The sequence below is a fragment of the Rhinolophus ferrumequinum genome, chromosome 10 (genome assembly GCF_004115265.2).
Source record: "Rhinolophus ferrumequinum isolate MPI-CBG mRhiFer1 chromosome 10, mRhiFer1_v1.p, whole genome shotgun sequence".
NCBI lineage: Eukaryota > Metazoa > Chordata > Mammalia > Chiroptera > Rhinolophidae > Rhinolophus > Rhinolophus ferrumequinum.
Window position 1 is genome coordinate 35235412 of NC_046293.1, and position 22191 is coordinate 35257602.

The 22191-nt window shown below is 33.4% G+C and overlaps 1 protein-coding gene across 3 annotated transcripts in view; it reads right to left on the reverse strand.

Annotated features, from left to right (window-relative positions):
* SOX5 (SRY-box transcription factor 5) overlaps positions 1-22191 on the reverse strand; it is a 478480-nt gene that overhangs the window by 108970 nt on the left and 347319 nt on the right. For 2 of the 3 annotated variants that reach the window (XM_033118758.1, XM_033118757.1), the window contains one exon: positions 12255-12375. In XM_033118758.1, the coding sequence (XP_032974649.1) occupies positions 12255-12375 (121 nt within the window). Of the gene's footprint in view, positions 1-12254; positions 12379-22191 lie in introns of all 3 variants that reach the window. The other variant, XM_033118759.1, reaches the window with a different exon arrangement.

The window sequence follows — 22191 nt, forward strand, 5'->3', positions numbered from 1 at the left end:
TTCTCTACTCATCCCTTAAATATCAGTATTCCTTAGGGTCTAATCTTTGATGCTTGGTTTTTCTCATTCTATTCACTTTATCTGAATGACCTTATCCAATCTCGTGATCCAACTATCATATACAAACTAATATATTCCAAATCAGTGGCTCCATCCTAGACCTTTACCACTGTTTTTTTGGACAATCTCCCCCAGGTTGTCCCATGAGAAGCTCATTCTTACATGTGCAAAACTTAATTCATCATTTTTCTCACTAAACCTACATCTACTCCTGGAATTTCTATTTCATTTGGTGACACCTGGTGACCTAGGCTATAAATATGAAAATATCCTTGATTTCTCCTTCCCTTTCACGCTCCATGGCTAATCAATCGCAAGCTTTGTTTTATAACTCCCAGGCTTTCATTTCTTACTACTAGAAGAGCCTCCCAATCAGTCTCCCAGGCTCTAGTCCTGTACTAAAGAAATTTTCTATTCAGTTTCCAATGACATTCATTACAGGCACAATAAATATTCATTTGTCATAATTAAAATTTAATAAACATTTATTGACTATATACCGTGTTAAGGACTGAACATTACAAAAGTGAACAAGAAAAGTATGCCTTGACTTGGATGACTTGGATGGATGGGTAGATGGATGGATGGGTAGATGGATGGATGGATGGATGGATGGATGGATGGATGGATAAATGCCAGTGTGATTTCAACCCTGGCTTTTAGCCTTTCAATGGTTTTTCAGTATCTCCAGCATGTAAGGTCTATAAATATTTCCAAGTTGTCTCTTCTTATGTCCTCAAAACTACTACTCCCTTGTCATTTCTTGACTTGCAATTTACTCTTAACACTGAAACGCCTATAGATCATGTATACCCTATTTCAACCTTTGCTTTTTGGACTTTATCCAGGCTTTTTTTTTTTTTTTTTTTTTTTTTTTTTTTTTTCTCTTTTCTGCTGGTAATGTTGTTTCTGTGTCTCTCCACCTCAACAACTTCTCAATTGCTTAGGTGCCTTTCATCCTTTGGGATTTGACTTAGGGTCCCTCACTCCAAAATATATTCCCTGATACCTTACATCACTCTGAGATTTGAATTCATTCCCTTTCCTCTGATTCTGTTAAAATTCTATGCACATGTCTATCATATTACATCTATTTATATCCCATTCTCCCCAACTACACTATGCACATTCTAAGAGCAGTTGATTGTGTCTTACTCGTCTTTAAATCCCCAGTTTCTAGCATAGAAACTGTTAAAATGCTCATTTCTGTTAAATATGTAGTACAGGCTATTAAAATGTTTTTCTGACTGAACAAATGAAGGAACAATTTATTTAATTCAGAATTAACAAATATCAAACACAGGAGACCACTTTTCACCTATCGAAAGGTCAAGGTTTAGTGAAAGAAACAGACTGTAAGCAGATAGTTATACTAATAAGGAGCAAATTGATTTTTTGTACAGGGTTTATTCCAAACAATAATGGTGTTCTAGATCAGCTTCCAGAAATACAAAGGTAGAATAGGAAACGAAGAGGGAAAGAGAGGCCTAGAGTTTGGAGATATGAGGAAAGGAGGACCTGGAGGAGGTCCTTAAAGACTCTTCTGTAAAATATTTTCATACCTTGAATGCTTCTTTTATAATATTCCACAATTATTCGTTTTTGGTAAAATTTAATTTTAAAAAACAATTCATATCCATATTTTAATGGATATTAAAAATAAATATGAGTTTCTTAAATTTTAAAATTATTTCTGCTATGAAGAAAAACCCACTATTACGATGTCATTAAAGCATCTGAGAATGGTCAAAGTATCTACTAGAAAAGACGCTATATATCAACAAATAATCAAAATAAAATCTTTTATCATCTTGATTGTTTCATATCGTCATAGTGACTGTATCAAATCACTTATACTTTCTGAAATCTAAGCAAATTGTACTTTGCTTTTTTGTAGCAATAATCTTTGCTATACTTCTGCCCTCATTTTATTTAGTTAAATTTGTAATTCTCCTAAATCATCTAGTGGAATCCAAGTTAAGAAGTTCAGAACAATTGATATGGTATACACAAGTAAAGGTGAAGCAGTTTCTACATTCAGAAAATCAATAATACCTTCATAGTAGATTTGCTGGAATAGTATAATATGATCTTAATATTTGGAATTTTTATGAGAAATGCGGAGCTGTAGTAAACTCATAAAATGATAAATAATTAATATAAATATTTCATATCTTCTTTAAGAAAGTAAAATCAATAAATTATCTCTTTTGACTATACAGCTATTTTAAAAGATATTTTAAGGTAATTATTAGTTCTTAACTGCATTGTAACAGGCTAACATTTTTCAGTAACAGATTTTTAAAAATGAAAATATCTTTGTCTTTTTAAAGTAGCATAGTAAATGAAAATTTTACCCTACTTAATTTCATAGTCACCTAGTTGGCTAGTTTAATAAGAGATTATAAACCCTTTAAGAAACACCTCTTCAAATGGGAAGACATTTCTGGATATAAAAGATACAGCATTCTTTCTTTACCTCTTTGCCCATAAAATGAATGAATTCTAGTACCACTGAAAATTCCTGGATTAATTATCTAAGAAATCTGAGAATCCCTGAAAAGGTGACAAAGAATCAAAGTTTCCTTTTCCTTCTATGTTCCAGCATTACTACTAAGGCATCATTTCAGACCTGTGGAAATTAAGAAATGTTAAGGAATTTCCCCTTTCCTAAGAAATGAAAAACACATAATGTAAATATCTTGAATGGTCAGAAATTCAATTACCTAGAATAAACTTCTAAAATGCTTTCCATTATGTCACACTCTAAATTTTCAAAATGGGCTTATACATTTAATAAGTAATAATGATATATTATACTTATACAATAATTAATTTCTTTAGAAAAGCATACACTCATCCCACCTATTTTTCACTATCTCCTGTGAAGTGAGCTGTCCGGACATTACTGTAATTACCTTAAAGATGAAAAAGCTAAGGCACAAAGAGAAAAATGACTTTCCCAAGGGCATACAATAATATGATATTGGACTGTGACTACCAAGGTCTTCTGATATCTTGTTTAATTTTTTTCTGACAGAATTTATTAAATCCAGATAAGTTTCAGATTATGTCTCATTGGTGCTTATTTATAGATTAACTCAGAGGAGTCAATTCTGAAAGTTTTAAAATCTCCATTAACCAATTCAGCATTGGAATTTAGAGGCAATCTTTCAGGTGAAAAATGGCCAGAAAGGAACAGATAAATAAAAGTAAAATACCATATACTGGCAATGGGAGAATTTGTTTGGGGCAAATACATGTATACAAAAATGTTTATGGGAACGTTTAAAGCTGTAAGTGTCATAGACAATCGTAAATGCTCCTTAGTGGGAAACACAAAGAAAACACAGTACATGCAGCTTAATGAAATATGATGCAGGATAATTTAGGTCTAAAAGTATGGAAGAAGAAAGATGTCCATAACACATACTCTTTTTATATTTATGAGTAGACTATAGTCAATTCACGCTCACATACATTATGCATTATGTAGTACATATCATATATATACAGATATGCTCACATCCTATTACATATCTATATCTAGATATAAAACATTTGGTTTCTGTTTTCTATACTTCTACTACATTGCTTGAGGTTTGTGCAGTCAGCAAATGCTATCTTTTTAACATATCAGAAAAAATGTGAAGGGCTTTTACGAGCTGACTAGAAAATAGGTTTAGGAAAAAATTAAATATATTCTTTGGAAACAAAGTGAAAATAAATTATTAGGGAAATAGTACTGTTTAACAAATAGCTATCGTTCTCCCCACTTCTGCCCTTTCCACTGACTGGAGAGGGGATATGGTAGCTAGAAAATATGTCACAGTCAATGAGATGAAAGCCATAACGTGTGGAAGGCAGTATAATAAAAAGAGAACAAGCCTGGGACCTCACGTTATGGAGCTACCATAGAAGCAATGCGTGGACTATTACGTAAGTGAAAAATATTCCTTTACCATGTGCAGTATTATTTTGGCCTTTTACAATAGGGAAACCTAATACAGTATCTGATTCCACATGATATTCCAAGAGTATTACTTGTTCAGTGTTTCTGGGAGGTATGTATCTATTGTATACTTAGAAGCAAAACGCTCTCTTAGCCTGTTTTATTAAATATCTTTTCTGCTTTCATACTTTCTTATCAACCTTATCACTACAGTTAGCCTTCTAATGGAGCTTCCTACTGTGAAAGAACATGCTTACTAGAGAAGACAGCCGTCTAGTATAGTTAACGGTTACATTTAGTCAAACAAAATGATATATTGGTCTTCTGGGCTTATAATTTAGTTTGATGACCTTAGTTAGTGTGAGATTTTATGTTTGTTGTGGCAACAGAAATATGAACTTAGAATTCTGAGGGTTAGACTAGACTAGAGCAAATTCATATGGTAATACCACATTTTGAGGGCTCTTGACTGAGAGCAGACTGTCATTAGCCAAACACGCCGTTCATTTCACTCATGTAAGTTACCGAGAATGAGAATCGTGTCAGAAAGAAAAAAAAAAAAACGAGCTGAATGTGTTTATTTTTACATTGAATGGCATTTTTATGGTCTTAACTGTTAAAAATCAGTGTGGATTAAAAGATTAAATACAGTTACAGTCTAATAAAATTTGAGGAATTTATCAAAGAAAGGGATTTTACTTTTTGTTTGCTTGTGTGTGTGTTGTGGTGACAGTGTGTGCTGGTGAGGAAGACTTGTTCAAACAATGGTTACTTACATAGCTCAGTTATCATCTCACAGTTATGATGCTTAAAATTACTTACGTATTTATGGTATAAACAACAAGGCACAACGTAAATAATTATTTTATACCATGCTATGACACTTTGCCACAATAGAGACATATATATCTCCCTTTTCTCAGTGAGGAAACTTATAAAACTATTGTAAACTCTATTTTAGCAAAAACCATATTTTATTGACCTAGGAACATTTCTAAACAACTAAGGTAGTTTATGTAGTGTCTCTGCATTTTCCTTAAAGTTTTAAAATATTCAGTGTGTCCCTGTGAATTAGTTACAGCACCTTGGTACCTTAGCACACAGTTTGGGAACTGTAGCACTGGGCACACGCCCACTTGTGGGGAAAGACTCTATATATGTAGCTATGTGACACATTCAATTTGACACTTTGCGCTAAACTATCAAGCCAACTGTTTTACAACTGTTTGTTTTATACTATATATATATAGAAAAATGGGTTATCTAATTGGATTGTTGCCTTCCTGTAGATTTTTTATTTCCACATAAAATGGCTTCATGTCAACAGATTTTAAAGCATTTATTAGAATTATATGACTAGAAATTATACACCCAGATAGAAAGGAGAAAGGCAGAGGACTGTGGTCTTTAACAAAAAGAGAAGCACCCATTCCTTTCACTTCTGCCTGTAAAATATGTGTTCTGAAGGAACAGCGATTAACCTGAGGGTGGGGTGTGAGGAAGCTGTGTGTTACGGAAAGAGAAATGAAGTTGGTGTTAGAGTAACGGGCATTGATCAAACTTACGACTTTCAAGCACCTTATCTCAAAAGTCTCTCTCAAACCTAAAATGTTAGTGCCCAACCAGCATACACATTCAAAAATATTTTCAAGTTTGGTCGATATTTTTCCACGATGAGCAAAATACAAAAGTGGTGTCTTCCTACCAATAAAAAACACTGTTCTGCAGGTGTCAAAGGTCTGTACTTTTTATTTCAAAAACATCTATCTCTTACAAGCTTTTCAGTTCACAGGTGGAAGTCTTTCGTGAAGAGGTTAAGATTCCACTCAGACGTTCCAGCAGAGGCAAATGGACCCTTCCGCCATTCAAAGTGTACCTGAACCAATTCATTTACACACCAATTTATTTTATAATTCAGAATTAGAACCTTAGCTAAATATAGTTTCTCAAATTTATTTCAGGACTCTAATAATTGTTTTCTAAATAAAAATTCACTCATACTCATAAACATAATTTAAAATTGGGATTTCTAAATTGTGTAATACAAACTTTGGAGTGTGTTTATATATAGCAACTTTCACAGTTTTCATAGAACAAGTTAAAAATATAAATTATTTAATTTTCCCCCTGAATAAAATGGCCTCTGAATTGAGTTGATTGATTAAACTAGTGTTTTTACATAATACCTTTCAAGTTATTATATGTATCAAAAAGCAGCCCATTTAATAATACACCATTATTTTTAACTCTTTAGAAGTCTGAAAGTAGTAGTTTTTAAGAAATAAGTAGGAAAAGCAATAACTAGATACAGATCCATGAAGAAGTGAGGTTGAACGCTTGATTTCATTAAAAGCAAATGCCAAAACAGAATCCAAGATTATACGAATATATCAATATTTGTAAATTGATCCTACATATTCATGGATAACAGTGGAGTACAACATTCTTTAAAACTTCTATCTAGCTAGTTTGTTCTGATGTCTCTGGCTGTGCTGCTATTAATTTATTCTTATACTGTTTAATGATATGTATTCTAGCAGTTAAGAAAGAGTCCAGCAGCTACCTTCTGTAGGTCTTCATTCCACACCCTATTTCTAATTCTGCCATTATATTTCTTAAAGGGAAAATATCTTTATGTCCAACAAAATACTTCTTTTTTGGAAAACAGATGTTAGCTAAATGTGTTGGTTAGATCTCCCAACTTGTGTTTTTATTTTGTTTTTCCCTGTTGAGAACATTGTAACTTTTTTGTGTAGTTCCAGAGATTTATATTTTACTTATTTTTATCAAGACACAGTCTAAACAGGAACATTATCATAAATACTTTCTATGAATGGATTGAGGAAAAGCATTTGAATTTTTGATACCGACAAATAGTATGTCTTTCATATTTACTTGAAACTCAAATCAAGCAAGATGGGTCAGTCTCTTTCATTGACAACTTTGTAATATTACTCAAATTAAAACAACTGACAACCAGAGAAGTCACATATGGTTGACAACTATGTGGGGAATAACAAAGGAAGGTAGCTGGATGTTTCTTTTGTCCCAAGGTTACCATGAAAAAATTATTAAGCCATTGGTAGTGCCTGAATCCAAGAAAGTTTAGGAACTTTGAGCCTAGCCTAGTATATACTCATTTTTTAAAATTATCATGAACTTTTTACTGACAAGTTGTTATTGCCCTATCATATTACAACTACAGAACAGAACATGTATTACAACAAAATTTATCTTTTTTTTATTATTATTTTTATTTTTTTTATTTTTTAATTTATTGGGGTTACAATTGTTAGTAAAATTACATAGATTTCAAGTGTGCAATTCTGTATCACATCATCCATAAATCACACTGTGTGTTCACCACCCAGAGTCAGCTCCCCTTCCATCACCATACATTTGATCCCCCTCACCCTCATCCCCCACCCCCCAACCCCCTTACCCTCTGGTAACCACCAAATTACGTTCCCCAGATTAATTTTCAAACCCGTGGCCATCCTGTGGTCACCAACTGCCCTCCAATCCCCTCACCCTCCCCCCCACCCCCCACCCCTCCCACCCATCTAGCAACCCTCAGTTTTTCCTCTTTGTCTCCAAAACTGTTTCTGATTAGTTCATTCACTTATTCTTTTCTTTAGAATCCGCAAATAAGTGAGATCATATGGTACTTATCTTTCTCTGTCTGACTTATTTCGCTTAACATAATGTTCTCTAGGTCCATCCATGTTGTTGCAAATGGTAAGATTTCTTTCTTATTTATGGCTGCGTAATACTCCATTGTATAAATGTACCACAGTTTCTTAATCCAAAATGCCCATCGGTAGATGACTGGATTAAGAAACTGTGGTACAAAATTTATCTTGCTTTTACAGGCTATGTACATATATAGATAAGTAACTGATTCATATGTTTAAACCAATTGATTCTTTTGTCTATATGGTTTCATACATTCGATTGTTTTTGTGTGTCTGTTTGATTTAAGTGATCCAATCTCTAAAAGGCAGCTACAAATTGAGAGGTACTTGGAATAAAAAAGCATGGACTTAGAATCCAGTTTTGCCTCATTCAGCTACTGTAATGTCCCTGTGTAAGTTACTGACCTTCAGCTTCCTCATCTACAAAATAAGTTAAAAACACCCATTTTACTAAATCATTACAGAGATTAAAAAGGGTTGTATATGGCCTAGCATTGTGTTTGTGCTATTATTTATAAATGATAAATACTGAGTATAATGCCAGGAAAACACAGATCCTGTTTCAAAAAAAGATTCTTCCAGTCTAAAATCCCTCTAAGCAATTAATTGCATTTCATAGGGTATGTAGGACCAAATTCACTCTGCCACACCTGGATAAGGCTTCCTCTGCCTAGGAAAACATAATTGTTTACAGAAAAGTATTACAGTGCTGATGGAAACATTCATCTTATGTAAATATAACCTGAACCTTAACTATTTTCATTATAATCAAATTTTAAACTTTTTCTATTGTCATTTTCCACGTGTCTGTTTATCCAGAGCTCATGTTGGAAAACATCCCATGATTTTTTGAAAATGTATTTAGCCACTGGTTTGGCTGTATGAAACCAGAAATATATTCACATACTCATTCTGCACTTTTAACACATCGATTAAGTTTTCAGAAATGTGCTAAATAAAATAGCCATATAAAGTTACTGATTGAAATATTTAATTGCCTTATGAGATTAGCTTAAATAAATAGAAGTTGATGAGCCAAGCTTAATAAACTTAAAATATGTTGTATTTACTCTTCGTCATTTTTCTGGACAGTATTTCCGCTTCCAATAAAAAAGGAAACTCTCAGTTAATTAGTTCCTCATCTACCACAATAAAATTAATGTTTAGGAGTTAAATACCATAAACTTCCTCAGGCATATTTGCTGATGTGTTCCTGTTTTTAGTTAATGTCACATGTTTTATTGTTTAATGGGGGTATCATGTGGGTTCCATTATATCTCTCTTGTGCAAAGGGTGCATGTGTCCGGCATTTTAGGAGACTGCATGCTAATTTCTGATTTAACTGTGTCAGCTGTGTCAGCTGACATACAGGTCAGTGACAGTCAATGCTGAAACAATCACCAAATCACAAGCTAAAAACTGTTGACATGGTATACTTTTATCAAACTGGCAAAATAGAAACATGTGTTGTCAGGATCACATATTGTAGGTTCTTGGTAAATAAGCAGAGAGAAGACGATGTAATCATATCTCAGGCTTCTGTGTCTGTGTGTGTTAGACTTAGTGTGACCAGCTCTTCCCTTTACTCACTGCCCCCAACCCCTTGCACCCAGACATCATATAAACCAAAGACTTTAGGAGAGCCTGACTTAGTTGTAAATGTTTATTTTCTTAAAATATTGCTTTGGTACCTGAACAGTCAATTATTTTAATTCCCCATCTGAAGGAAGTTAGATTGTTGGTTTGAGAATGTGAAATGATTAAAAAGTAGAAAGAACTGAGTGTAACAATGTATATAACATTCCAGAATTATATGGTGACAACCACCCTCCAGTTCTCATGGGAGAAATGTTTCCAGAGTTTATATTTTATCAAGACACATAGTCTTAACAGGAAAATTTATCATAAATACTTTCTATAAATGGATTGATGAAGAACACTTGAATTTTTGATACCAACAAATAGTCGATCTTTCATATTTACTTGAAACAAATCAAGCAAGATGGGTTGGTCTCTTTCATTTACAGCTGTGTAATAGTACTCAAATTAAAACAACTGACAATGAGAGAAGTCACATATGGTTGACAGTTATGGGGGGGGGATAACAAAGGAAGGCCCATTGAAGAGATGTTACGATTTGTTTCTTTCCTTATCTCTATTCCTTTCCCTCAATGTGATTAGCGAGTACATAGTTTGAACGATTTATCACTTCCACACAGCTCCTCATTCAAACTGACCCAAAGTGCCAGGTTGTCAACAAGGGTGGCACTTTCTTTTGCTACTGGCTTCTTAGAGTTTGGCGTGATGCTAGTTTCAAGCTTGCCAGCAATTGTAGAGACTTTATGCTGTTTTATTTCCAGGGTTACAGAAGAAGTGGTATCATTTTATAACTTTAAGCAATGACGGTATGAATATCAAGTAGTTAATGTACTAACAATTTTAGAAAAGGGAAAATTTCTGCATGCCACATTACATCCACACTGAACAAACCTAGCATGCCAACTCTGCCAAATGGGAGCGCGGTTGAGGTGTTCTTGACCTTTTCCAGGCCTACAGTTATGCTATTGTTCATATTCAATGTGGTTTTCTCCTCAGCACAATATTTGCTAATGGGACTTATTTCTATAGTTGCTTAAAAATTTTCTTTTTCGAAAGCAGACCTAATCTATATGTATATATTGCAGGTGCAGTCTGAGGCAACTGATGATTTTTAAAAGTGTCTTTTTCTTTCCATTTTAGTAACCAAGGTTACCAAAAACACATTGGCAACATGTGTTTGATGTGAATAGTAATTCCTTAGGAAAATGGAAACAACACAAAATGAAAAAATCTTTTATGATTAAAACTCAGAATCTAGAGTAGTAATAGAATTTGAAATTCTAATTTTAGAATTTAAATTATTCCTAGAATTTATATTTTAGAATATAAATATAGTCCTTAATTACATAAAAGTATTGGTGTTTCTGAATGAATCGATCTATAAAAGTAGAATGATTGGCAAATAATATTAAATGGATAAAATAAGGATGCAGAGTGAGAGCACCATCTTAAAACATAGGAAACCAAAGTCAAGAAAAAGATGTGCAAAAACAATATAAAAACTGCCAAGTGTAAAGTACCATAAAAATGTGAATTTTTATAGTCCTGAGTTCAGTTCACTTTTATCCAGAGTTCATAGTTGCAATATACTCATCTCAAATTACTTTGTATATTTAAAAAATTACATCCAAATAGCTTCAATATTACTAGAAAAGATTTAAAGATGAGGAATAAATGTGAATTATGAAAATTCAAAACATCATTTAGCAGGAAACCTAGATCTGATTTCTATTAACGTTGGATAGAGCTTCACAAATGCGATAAATACTGAAGCATAGTAAGATGCTAATGGGACAATTTATTAATATATAAATGAACCAGAATATAGTGGTAGTTACGAAATGACATTCTATATAAATATCTAAAATGATGTTATTTCACTAATTATTTTCAATGGTGTTCTACTTTTATCAATGAAAATATTTCAATTAACTTGCTTTTTCTATATTCTTTCTAGTCATGGTAAGGATATTTTAGAAAGTATTTAGCTTAGCAATCTAGCTCCATTTTGGAATTTGTCACTATTTTTATCTAACAGAATATAGTTGATATTTTGGCTATTTAACTTATAGAAAATGAAATATTAGATTGTTTCCAAAACTAACAATGTATAATTTCGATTTTTGTAAAAAAGAAAAAAGTCATAAAAATCACAGGCATCTAAAGTTAATCAACAATATAAATAGTTATCTTTGTATAACTCATCAGTTGATGCAAAAATGCACTTGTGTTGTTTGTAATGAGTGTTCATTCATTATTCATTCAATAGTTGAATGTTATACTAAAAGTTTAGATATAATAATAAGAAAGAATCAGCACCTGCCTTCATAGAGCTTTCAAGTAAAGTGAAAGAGAAAATATACAGGATGCAAAGAAACAAGGAGAAATGGATCTACCTAGGTCAGGCAAACTCTCCCTCATCTGAGTTAAAAGAGGTTCAAAATACCAAAGAGAGTGAACACTGACAATGCAAGCCCAGAATAAAAAAAAAAAGTATGGTTTGGTCTAAGAACTAAAAGAAGACTAGTGAGAAATTCGGCTGTAAACATGCGGCCAAGACAGATAATGGAAGGACAAGTTATTCACATTAGGAAACGGATTTATCTTAAAGGAAAATGGATAGCTATTGAAAAGCATACTTCTGTCTTATCTATGCATAAATAAGTTGAACTTGAAAATCATATTCATATTTTAAAAATACACTGGAAATACAAGTTATAAAACTAAATTCTAAAGAGCAAATATTGTCTTCAGAAGCACAGAAATAATCTAAGCTCTTTTAAATACGTACCAACATAAATCCTTTTCAACACCTTCTGTGTGTTTTCTCTTTAAAATAAAAATGCTATATGGGTGATCTCATTTCTTGGTGTGGCAGAAATATTACATTGCCTAATTTAAAGCCAAACCCTCCACCCACTCCCAAATGAAAAATCAATGGTACTTACTACATCCAGCCTTATAACTGAAGCCTGGAGGAAGGAGGAATCCTTGCTGGGCAGCGGCAGCCAGTGTCCGTTGATCAGGAGGGAATACGGGGATCATTAATGGCGGCAGTTGACCTTGAACCTGCTGAACATGATAAAGCCGATCAAAGAGAAGAAGTACTGGTGCTCCATGATTTGATTCCCACCCTCCTTAATTTATGATAAAAGAAAATGATTTACTCAATTCAATATACTGGCATACAAGATTGTTAGAACACCGTGCTTGAGCCCATGCCTTGGGACTACCTTCGGAGAATCAAAATATACTATAGTGAGAAGGTGTTATCGAGTTCCCTTTCTAACCTGATGAATAATTTCCCTGCATGATATCCTGGAGAGTGTTGAAGCATCACTACTTCACACAACAAGCCTTTTTCTCATTGCATTAATATAATGGTTTAAAAATTATCCCTTAGAGGTTGAACTAAAATCTCCTTCTGTAAATCCCACCTGTTAGGAATAATTCTACATTCTAAAACAAAACCAACTAAACTGGTGTCATTTTATATACAAATGGCTCTTCATTACTTGAAGATAAATTCTCTTGTTGACACATAATATTGAAATTTAAAAATTCTTGAATAGAAAAGCTGAAGAAAGCTTAGAGTGTAATTGAGACTTTCCCCTTTTTTTATAGAAGAGGTAACTGGCACCAAAAGACAACTAACTTGCCTATGGCCATTGAATGGGATAGTTGAAACTAGGTCTAGAATCCAGTCCCTTGAATCCTGCTCTGTACTACACTTTTGTTTTCATCTATTGCTTTTCAAACATTAAGTCATTCCTCAAACCACATGGCTCTGCTTTGGTTGCCATCTTTGGACTATGCCTTAATTAGCTGGTGTCACTCTCACAATATGGGGTTCACATTAGTAAATGAGTAATATAGCACAATGAATCACTACCTTCTTTGAACTGAACAGGAATTTCCAGAAGTATAACCTCACGCAGTCATTTCTGCAACTATGTCACATTTTTGACTAACGCAGAGGTTGTCATTAACTAAAATACCTAGAATAATTTTTTTAACACATTTAAGCAAGATCTCCCTAGTGAACATGATTATTAATTAGTGTTTGTCACTGAATATGTGAATGAGAATTTTGGATCATACTAAAAATTACACTTCGGACACTTCATTTTCCCTTACTACTCCTTCTACACTTAATTTAGTTATTTGGAAAATATTTAATAAACTCTTACTATGTACAAGAAAATAAGCTACATAGTGGAGATATACTAGTGAACAAGAAAACAAAGATCTTAGGCCCATGGAGTTTACATTGCAGTGGGAAGAATGGTAAAAAGTAAAACAAACTAATATACAAAAAAAAAAAAAAATTACAAATTAATTCAGTGGCTAATCCTAATAGCAACTCTGAGATATATCTCTCAGGCTTGTTTTCCCTTTCTCCCAGTGGCATCGCACATTCTTAAGGCACTTAAGGCACTTATAGTCCTCACCATTTCTCACTTTAAAAGTCTATCTTCAGTTTCTCCTTTATTTTTTTGCAGTAAACTTTTAAGCTATTTCTGCGATTTGGGTTGGTGGGTGCTTTTCTTTGAAGGGTGAGGTGCAGTTTGAGAGGGAGAGTGGGAGGAAGGGAGAAAGGAATGGAGGGAGGAAGGAGGAGAGAAAGAGAGAGCGAGAGAAAGTGAGAGAGAGAGAGAGATGAGCTCTACAAGAATAAGAGATCAGCAATGACTCCAAATTGGAAAGCATTTCTTTTAGCCAACAGGATTTTAAACTTATCACTGCCACTAGAATGAAACTAAAAGGGAATAAAAACAACCAAAAAAACAAAAAGGGTCTTAAGGGTAGAGCTGAAGGTTACACCATTACAGACTGCATTTTTTCAACATTCTGGAGGAAAAATAAACCTTAGGTAGAAACCAATGAAAAGCATTTTATTACGGGCTCAAAAATAAGACACTGTATATTGAGCAAGTTTGTAGGAATAAGTGGCCTGAAACAAGAGGTAGACTTTTGAAGGCAAAAACAGCATAAGGTAAGCAGAGGATGCTGACCAGAATAACATACAAAGGTACACACAACAAACCAGCCACACTGGTTAAGGATTATCATCAGCTACTGTCTATCCATTATATTTCATTGTTTGTAAGTTATATTTTATATAGTACATCTCCTCCTTTCTAAGATACCATTGGTTATAAGATGTACCTTAAATTTAATAAGAATATTTTAGAGGGAAGAAGGAACTTCAAATGAAACACATACAATGGTTATGAGGCATCTGACTTTCAGATTCCTTAAAATTTGAGAAAACTATCTTTTAGAATTGCAAAAACCATAGGTTCTTATTTAATTGCAGTAGTTCTCAGACATGAATGTGTATTAGAATCACCAGGCAAGCTTTAAAAAACTCTAAATGCTCAGACTGCTTCCCAGACCAATTAAATTTCAATCAACAGGGGTGAGACCCAGCCATCAGCATTTTTAAAAGTTCCCCTGATGATTCCAATGCGCATACAGGTTTGAGAAGTCAGGTCTTAAAGAATGCTTTCCATCAAAGTCAACAAATCGTTTTGTCTTCTTCATTTTTGCCTGGAGTTACAAAGCACCTTCAGATATGTAAGTAATTGAAAGGGAGGCTGCCTGACTTTTTACACGTTCTGGTGTCCACAGGATACAACCAGGTATTAAGCTGTGTTCCTCACAGAATTCCTTCTAAATGAGTCTTGTATCTGTATTTTACATGCTTTTCTTGTAAAAAAAAATTGATGGTTTGCTTTTACTTAGAAAATAATGACCAAAACCCCTCAGCAAGATTCTTCATACTTTGTCCCGTCTATCTTTCCTGGCATTTCAGATATTCTGTGCTCTTGCCTCAATGGATCATGAAGAGTTCCTTGCATACTCGGTGTTTTTCCATACTTGAACGCATTCAGAAGTATTTTCTCTTCTGTTTTGAGTGATTTCTCTTTTCCTTTTCTTCTTGGCAAAATTCTACTTATTTTTCAAAGGCTTTTAAGACTCACATAATGTCTCTGCCCGTGAAGCACTTCTTTCTTATGGTGCCAATTTTCAGGCAGAAAGAACTGTTACTTCTTTTAACCTCATAAAGCTAATATAAAATACTTAGTGTATTGAATAATAGTTACTTGTGTAACGTAAGTCTCCTTTATGACCTATGAGCTTAATAAAGGAAGAGGTTGTAACATACTTATTATTGTACCTTTAGAGCTCAAAACAGCAGCTGAAAATATTATATGTATTGATAATTCATAAATAAATAAGAAGAATGAATTACATAGTCCCATATTTCTAATTACATCTTCATGCACCAACTCCAAATGTCCACAAAAAGCACCTGGACAATAAAGTTATTTAATGACCATAAAGGAATTCAATTTCACCAAGAGGAATGGCGGCATAGAGTAACAATTGCTTTGTCAAATGTTCCTGTACATTATGATATAACTATGATTCTTGGAATAATGAATATGCATACATGAAGAAATAAAAAAGAAATCCCGAAATATGAGAAATTTATTACATACTTCTGTAATGAACAGATATGCATGCCTATTATGTCCTGGTAACATGATGTTTTAATTATTATAGCTTTGCAATATGTTTTAATAACAGTTTGCACTCTATCATTACTCTTTTATTTTTTATATCCTGCTTTCTTTAACATTTATTTTCACACATTAATTTTAGAATATGAAATTTCTATTTGAATTCATTAACCTTATGGCTTGATAGCTATTAGCAGGCTATAGCATTCAATTTATTTAAATCCTTTCCTGCCTCATATAATTCTTGTAGTTTCCTATGTAACTTTATTTTTAAGATTAAAATAAACAAAAAAAATATATTTTTTATTGTTATTGTAAAGGGAACATTTTTTAATAGTGTTTACTGGTTGTTGTGTATACAGAAGCCTATCTACTTGTGTGTGACAGTTCTTATCAAGGTATTTCATTTATATACTAATAATTTATAATATTTTTCAGCTAAATTTTTTTTTGCATTTTAAAGAATAAATTGCAATGAATTTGGGGGCTTTTTAAAATCTTTGTATTCTAAACTTTTGTCTTATTCTGATTATTGAAATAAATTTTGCTTTAGTACTGTAATTTGTTTTGGTGTCTATATTTTCCAAGATCCACATATATAGAATAACAGAGGTTTAAGGCTGAGAAAGATCCTAGAGATTATCCGACACAACACAATCATTTTGCTGATAAGGAAACAAGACTTAGCTTGATCATAACAATTGTTCAAGATCCCACATTTAGGTAAGAGCAGAGTTAACACTGGAGCTACATCGTCTAACTTTTAATCTAGTACTCTTTCCCCACACAATGGAAAATGTCAGGGGGGAGAGAAGAGGAGTGGGAGGGAGGAACTACAAGGGAAAGAAAAGAACTAAAACAGAAAAAAATAAGCCTAATTTCATAGTCCCAATGATGGCTTTTCTTTAGAATATCATAGAACAGATTATAATAATAATAAAATTAGTAATAAAATAAAATAGTACTAAAATTCAAGATAAAGTAAAATATAATCCAAAATCTGTGGTTAATCCATACGTGCAACTAAAAATACATTTCAAAATACAGTTGATCCTCATTCTTTGCAGATTTTGTATTTGCAAATTTGCCTTCTCACTAAAATTTACTTGTACCAGTGCTTTTGCGGTCACTCACAGACTTGCACAAATAGCGAGAAATTGTGTTGGTGATTTCATTGTTTAAAATGCATTTAAAATCAATAGTAAATATTAACAAGGTGTCTTTAAATAGAAGCACATATAAAATAGGTTTATGTATTGATCACTTGATGAAAAGGATGTGACCAAATGCTCTCAGTAACCTAACTGTACTTCCCTCAGGAATAACTGTTTAGTATTCGCTAATTCGGTGTTCATGGCAACTTTATAGAACATGACTAGTGCAAATAATGAGCACCAACTGTATTATTGCTATCTATCTTAACTTTCAGTTCAGTGCTGCTAAAATTTAGCCACTCTTTGGAAGAAAAGGACACATTACATCCAAAACAGTATAATGTTTTTTGGACAAATTTTAAAATTTATTTAGTTATAGTGTTCGTAATTCATTCTTACATATTGGCCAATTTTGAATATTTCCAAATTCTATTCCCATTAACTTCATTTATTTTCTTTCACTTAATGGATGAAATTCCCTTTATGATCCTAATTAAGGTTTAAAATGTGTGACATTTTAATTAAGTTTCAATAAGATAATTTTGTAACTAAGTTTTAGTCTTTTTATGGGGGCATGTTATTCACAAGTTAGAATAACATTATAAATTTGAAAGGCTATTCCTATAATTTTTTAAACTTTAGGATGAAATAATATATTTTAACACTTTTTATAACTCTACCACATAGAAAATGAATGTATTCTTGTCCTTTAAAATATTAAGAATCCAACACAAACCAAATACATTATCCCACTTGAATAAGAACAAGTAAATACTTATCAATTATTCATAATTAAACATTTTATATTTTACATAAATGTTCTATTGCAAAACGCTTCATTTGTTTCCTGAAACTAATATATCAAGTAGATATTTAAGATTATTTATTTACTTTCAAGTTGCATGGGTCTGTTTATTAGTTTCTTCATTCAACCAACATTTGTACTAAGCCAAAAGTGTATTTTTTTGGTAACTAGAGATACAAAGATGAATTCACACACAATGACTGCTCTCTAGGAACTCTAAGTCAGGTGGGACAAATGGATAGATAGTTACAATGCTGTTAATTCAACAAAAAATACTACGGAAGCACAGAGAAGAGACTCCTAACATAGACAGAATCAAGGCAGGCTTCATGGAGATAGGTACAGCAGGTGTAGGGACTGAACGGATAAGTAGGAGTTAGCTAGGCAAACAGATGGGAGCAGGAGAAAATAATTTTAAAAAGATGGGGAGACATGAGAAAAGGAACAGCGACAAGAAAAAATGTCCTGTGAGGGGGATACCAACAGCAATCTAGAATAGCAAAAAAATGTAAGAGGAACTTAGTAGTGAGAAAATTTGTCTGAATCAGTGTGTGTATCAAGGTAAGAAACTTGAGATTCCCCCTGTAGGGTCTGTGGAATCACTGAAGGATTTTAGATGGAATATTTTATGGGTATATGGAGAAGAGATTTGCGAGGCCAAGCACAGAAACCAGATAGGAAGGTGAATACAGTCAACTAGGTAATCAATTAAGAGGGCTTGATCAGTAATAGGAAGGTTATGAATGAGGAGAAAAAACAAAAAAAAATATTTAGGGAAACATTGGGGAACACTGATAATGGAGGAGGATATATGTATATGTATGTATATATATATGACAAATCTATGTACCATAAATATATATTAAATATTACATATAACATATACATTAATTTATATATATTACATAATATATATCAACATTTTTACTAATATAACATAATATATATATATAAATTAATATATATAAATATATATTAGGTACAGAGATTGTGTGTGTGTATAATATATATGTATTATACTCTGTCCTTTTCTTCACCTCCACATTTCCACCTTGTAAATATATATTTACATTTTTCACCATGTAAATTATATATATATATATATATAATTTACATGGTGAAAACGAGGAGGCGAAGAAAAGGACAGAGTATAATATAACTCTCAGATATCTACTTTATGTAACTATTTATACCAGTATAAAATAACTTTAAAGAAAGCATAGAGGGGTAGTAACAGCTTCCATGGAAAGATAATAAATATGGTTTTGATGTATTTGAAGTGACTAAATAGTATTCTATTGGAGTTATCTTATTAGCAGACAGTACTACAGTCTGAAGTCAGGGAAGAGATCTTTAGAGGCTGTAGTTTGGGGAGCCATTCATTGATGAGAGTGAAGTACACAATCTAGAGAGGGCCTGAAAGACAAAGACAAGAGGCAGCTTAAAATCATCTGTGTTGCAACAATAATTCAACAAAGGGCAGAGAAAGAGAAGTCTACAAGCAAGGAGGTAAGAGAAGAATAAAGAAAATCACGATTCCAATGGAATTACGAGATTGAGACTTGACTAATAGTGAAAAATGTAACAGAGAGTGTATTTCAGAAACAAAACAATTATCTTCTGCAATTGTTGATTAGAAAGTAGTGATGAATCTATCAATATCAATTTCACTATAACGGAGGGTAGAAACTATGTTGAGAAAGGTTGAGGACTGAATGACAGGCACGAAAAAGGAGAAAGCAAATATACACTATTCTTCAGGGGGGTTGAGTGAGAAGTTAGGAGAGAAGTTAGCAGCCGCATAGGATGCACAGGCTTTATTTAGGTAGCAGAGTTTTGAGCCCATTTTTGGTTGAAAGGAGCAAACAGAAATTGAAATTTTAAAGTTAGGTAAGCGAGCAACTAATTGGAAGACCAAAATTCCAGAGGAGGCTGAAAGGCAAAGCAGGGGAGTAGGGACTTGTTCTAAATGGGAATGACATTTCATTCTCAGGGCGCTGAGGAATGGATCTATATAAGTGAATAAGGCAGATACGTTTTAGATCTATTTTCTATGTAGAGAAATGAGAAAATACGGAAAAACAGGCCTGATGGAAGAACTTTTCTCAATGATATGGGCAAGGTCATATCCTGAAAAAGAAACATTGGGGTTGAAGAAGGGAATTCAGCCAAGGTTGTTTTGGATGGTCACTGTGAAAAATGAAAAAGAAAGTAAACCATGGACAATTAAAAGAGTAATAGCAAACACTAAGGCCTTAGGAGTGACCACCTAAATTATGATGCTGCCGGACTTCCCTTTTCTTTGATTTTTCTCAGAAAAATTCTGAGAAGGTGAACTTCAGCATTCAAGTTGGAGAAGAAAATGAGACTAGGGGTACATCAGCAAGCACAGGTTATGAGGAAACCAAAGTTGCTTTTGAACAACAATGGGCATTAGGTTTTACCCCAGGAAGAGAAGCCTGGGAGGCATTACTAGACTGGAAAAAACAGCAATCCGAGAACCAGAGGGACTCCATGATATCAAGGAGCAATTGGGGTGAAAGCTCACACAACAGGAAGTTATGGTAGAAAAGTTGTTTAAAGTAGTACATACACAGATGTCAAAGTGAAAGGGCTGTGATTTAAGTCAGCACAATCACAAATGAAATGTAAAATTAAAACTTTTCAAATGTTCCTCAGGAGTTTAGTCTGATGAGTACTACAATGTTCAAGCACATATCATCTTTAGGGATCAGTTCACCTACAACTGATATTCCGCCACCTTCAGCGGGGAGCATAGCAGCTGTTTAGAAGCACACAGCGATACTACACAACAGTTCTGAGAAAATGAAAAATATAATATCCAAATGAGATTACAACAGGGGTTTAGGTAGGGAGGATCTAATTACCCAAACCGGAGTAACCAGGATAACAAAGCTGACTTTCCATCATTAAGAAGAAGAGGCATGGGATCTTCAACGACCACTAATAGCCTGTGATTTTTCATTTCATATAACAGAAAGTCGATTTGCCAGTTTATCCTACCCAATGCAATGGTCTTTAGAAAAAAACAGAAGAACAAAATCTACACTAAAATTAAGAATAGAGGAGTCAATTTATTTTCCAATTAATCTACTAGGAAGACTAAAGAAAAGCTCATTGAGAGATATGGGATAATAAAAAAACACGGCTGAAGTTGCAATCCCAGCCTCTCACTTCCCAACAAGTCACACTGGAGTTGCATCACCTCAAATTTCATTTGATTTAAGACAAAGACAAAATAGCCATATTCTTTTAGAAGAAAAATGAACAGCCATGTGGATTTTTTTTACATAGTACTCTTCTTCGGCAAAAAGCCACAGAACTTTTTTAAAAAATCGTTTCCAAGGATGAAAGTGACTTTGCCAAGCAAAGTGGCTTCAAAACAGGCCTCAAAAATACTAATAGAAAGACAGATGGTTCTACTAAGAGCTTGGCTGCCAAAAAAAAAAAAAAAAGAAAAGAAAAAAAAAGAAACAAACCTTAAAAAAAAAGAGTGATGCTATTGAAGCTGACTGCAAAGTTATCTGATGACTGCAAATACTTTTGTCCCATTGCAAGTGCTAACTCTGCCTCCAGGGCTGATATAGCCAAAATACTAACTTCCTCACATCCGATCCCCCTGTATTCCCACCCCTCCTAAACAAAACCTGTCAGTGCCAAGCCCCACAAAACAGCACAAACACTTGATTCTGACTGATTACCCTGCGGAAGCAAAATATTGCGTTGAAGAACTATTTAGGAAAAGTCCCACACCAAGAAAATTGCTTTTCTTTTCAAAACTGCCTGTCACATTTTCTTTTTCTAATTCCCCTTTTCCTCCTCCTCCCTGTCACCAAAGGGCCCCTGGGCCCTATGAGTTTAGATGATACAAATTCAATTTGTATAAAAAAGGCAAGAAGCAGCACCACAGAGAGGTAGAGATAGTTCGTTCCCAAGGATTGAGAAATAATCCAGTCAAGACACAGTGCAATTTTCTTTCCAAACTACTACTACAATAATACCTCCACTTTATTTCCTCCAGGGCAACTGTCATTTCTTTTTAACCAGATTGCTACTAGATATAATAGAAACTGAAATATTATATGGTCACTGACTCTTCCTTTCAATGGCTCATTTCACTAGTGCATTTTTACTTTTGCATGATGTGTTTATTGTTGGCGTTGTTACTAGGATACAACCACTTTCAAATAATGTAGAGTTAAGACCTCTGTCCCTTGAAGGCAATGAAATTTATTCTTACTACTGTGCAAGTTTGACTTTAATACTCTTCTTGATTAGTAGTACCCTTTATTTTCAAAACTTAAGCATTACTTTCTTATAAAGCACCATTTTAACATATATTAAACTCGTGTTAACCAAAATGATGACACTTATT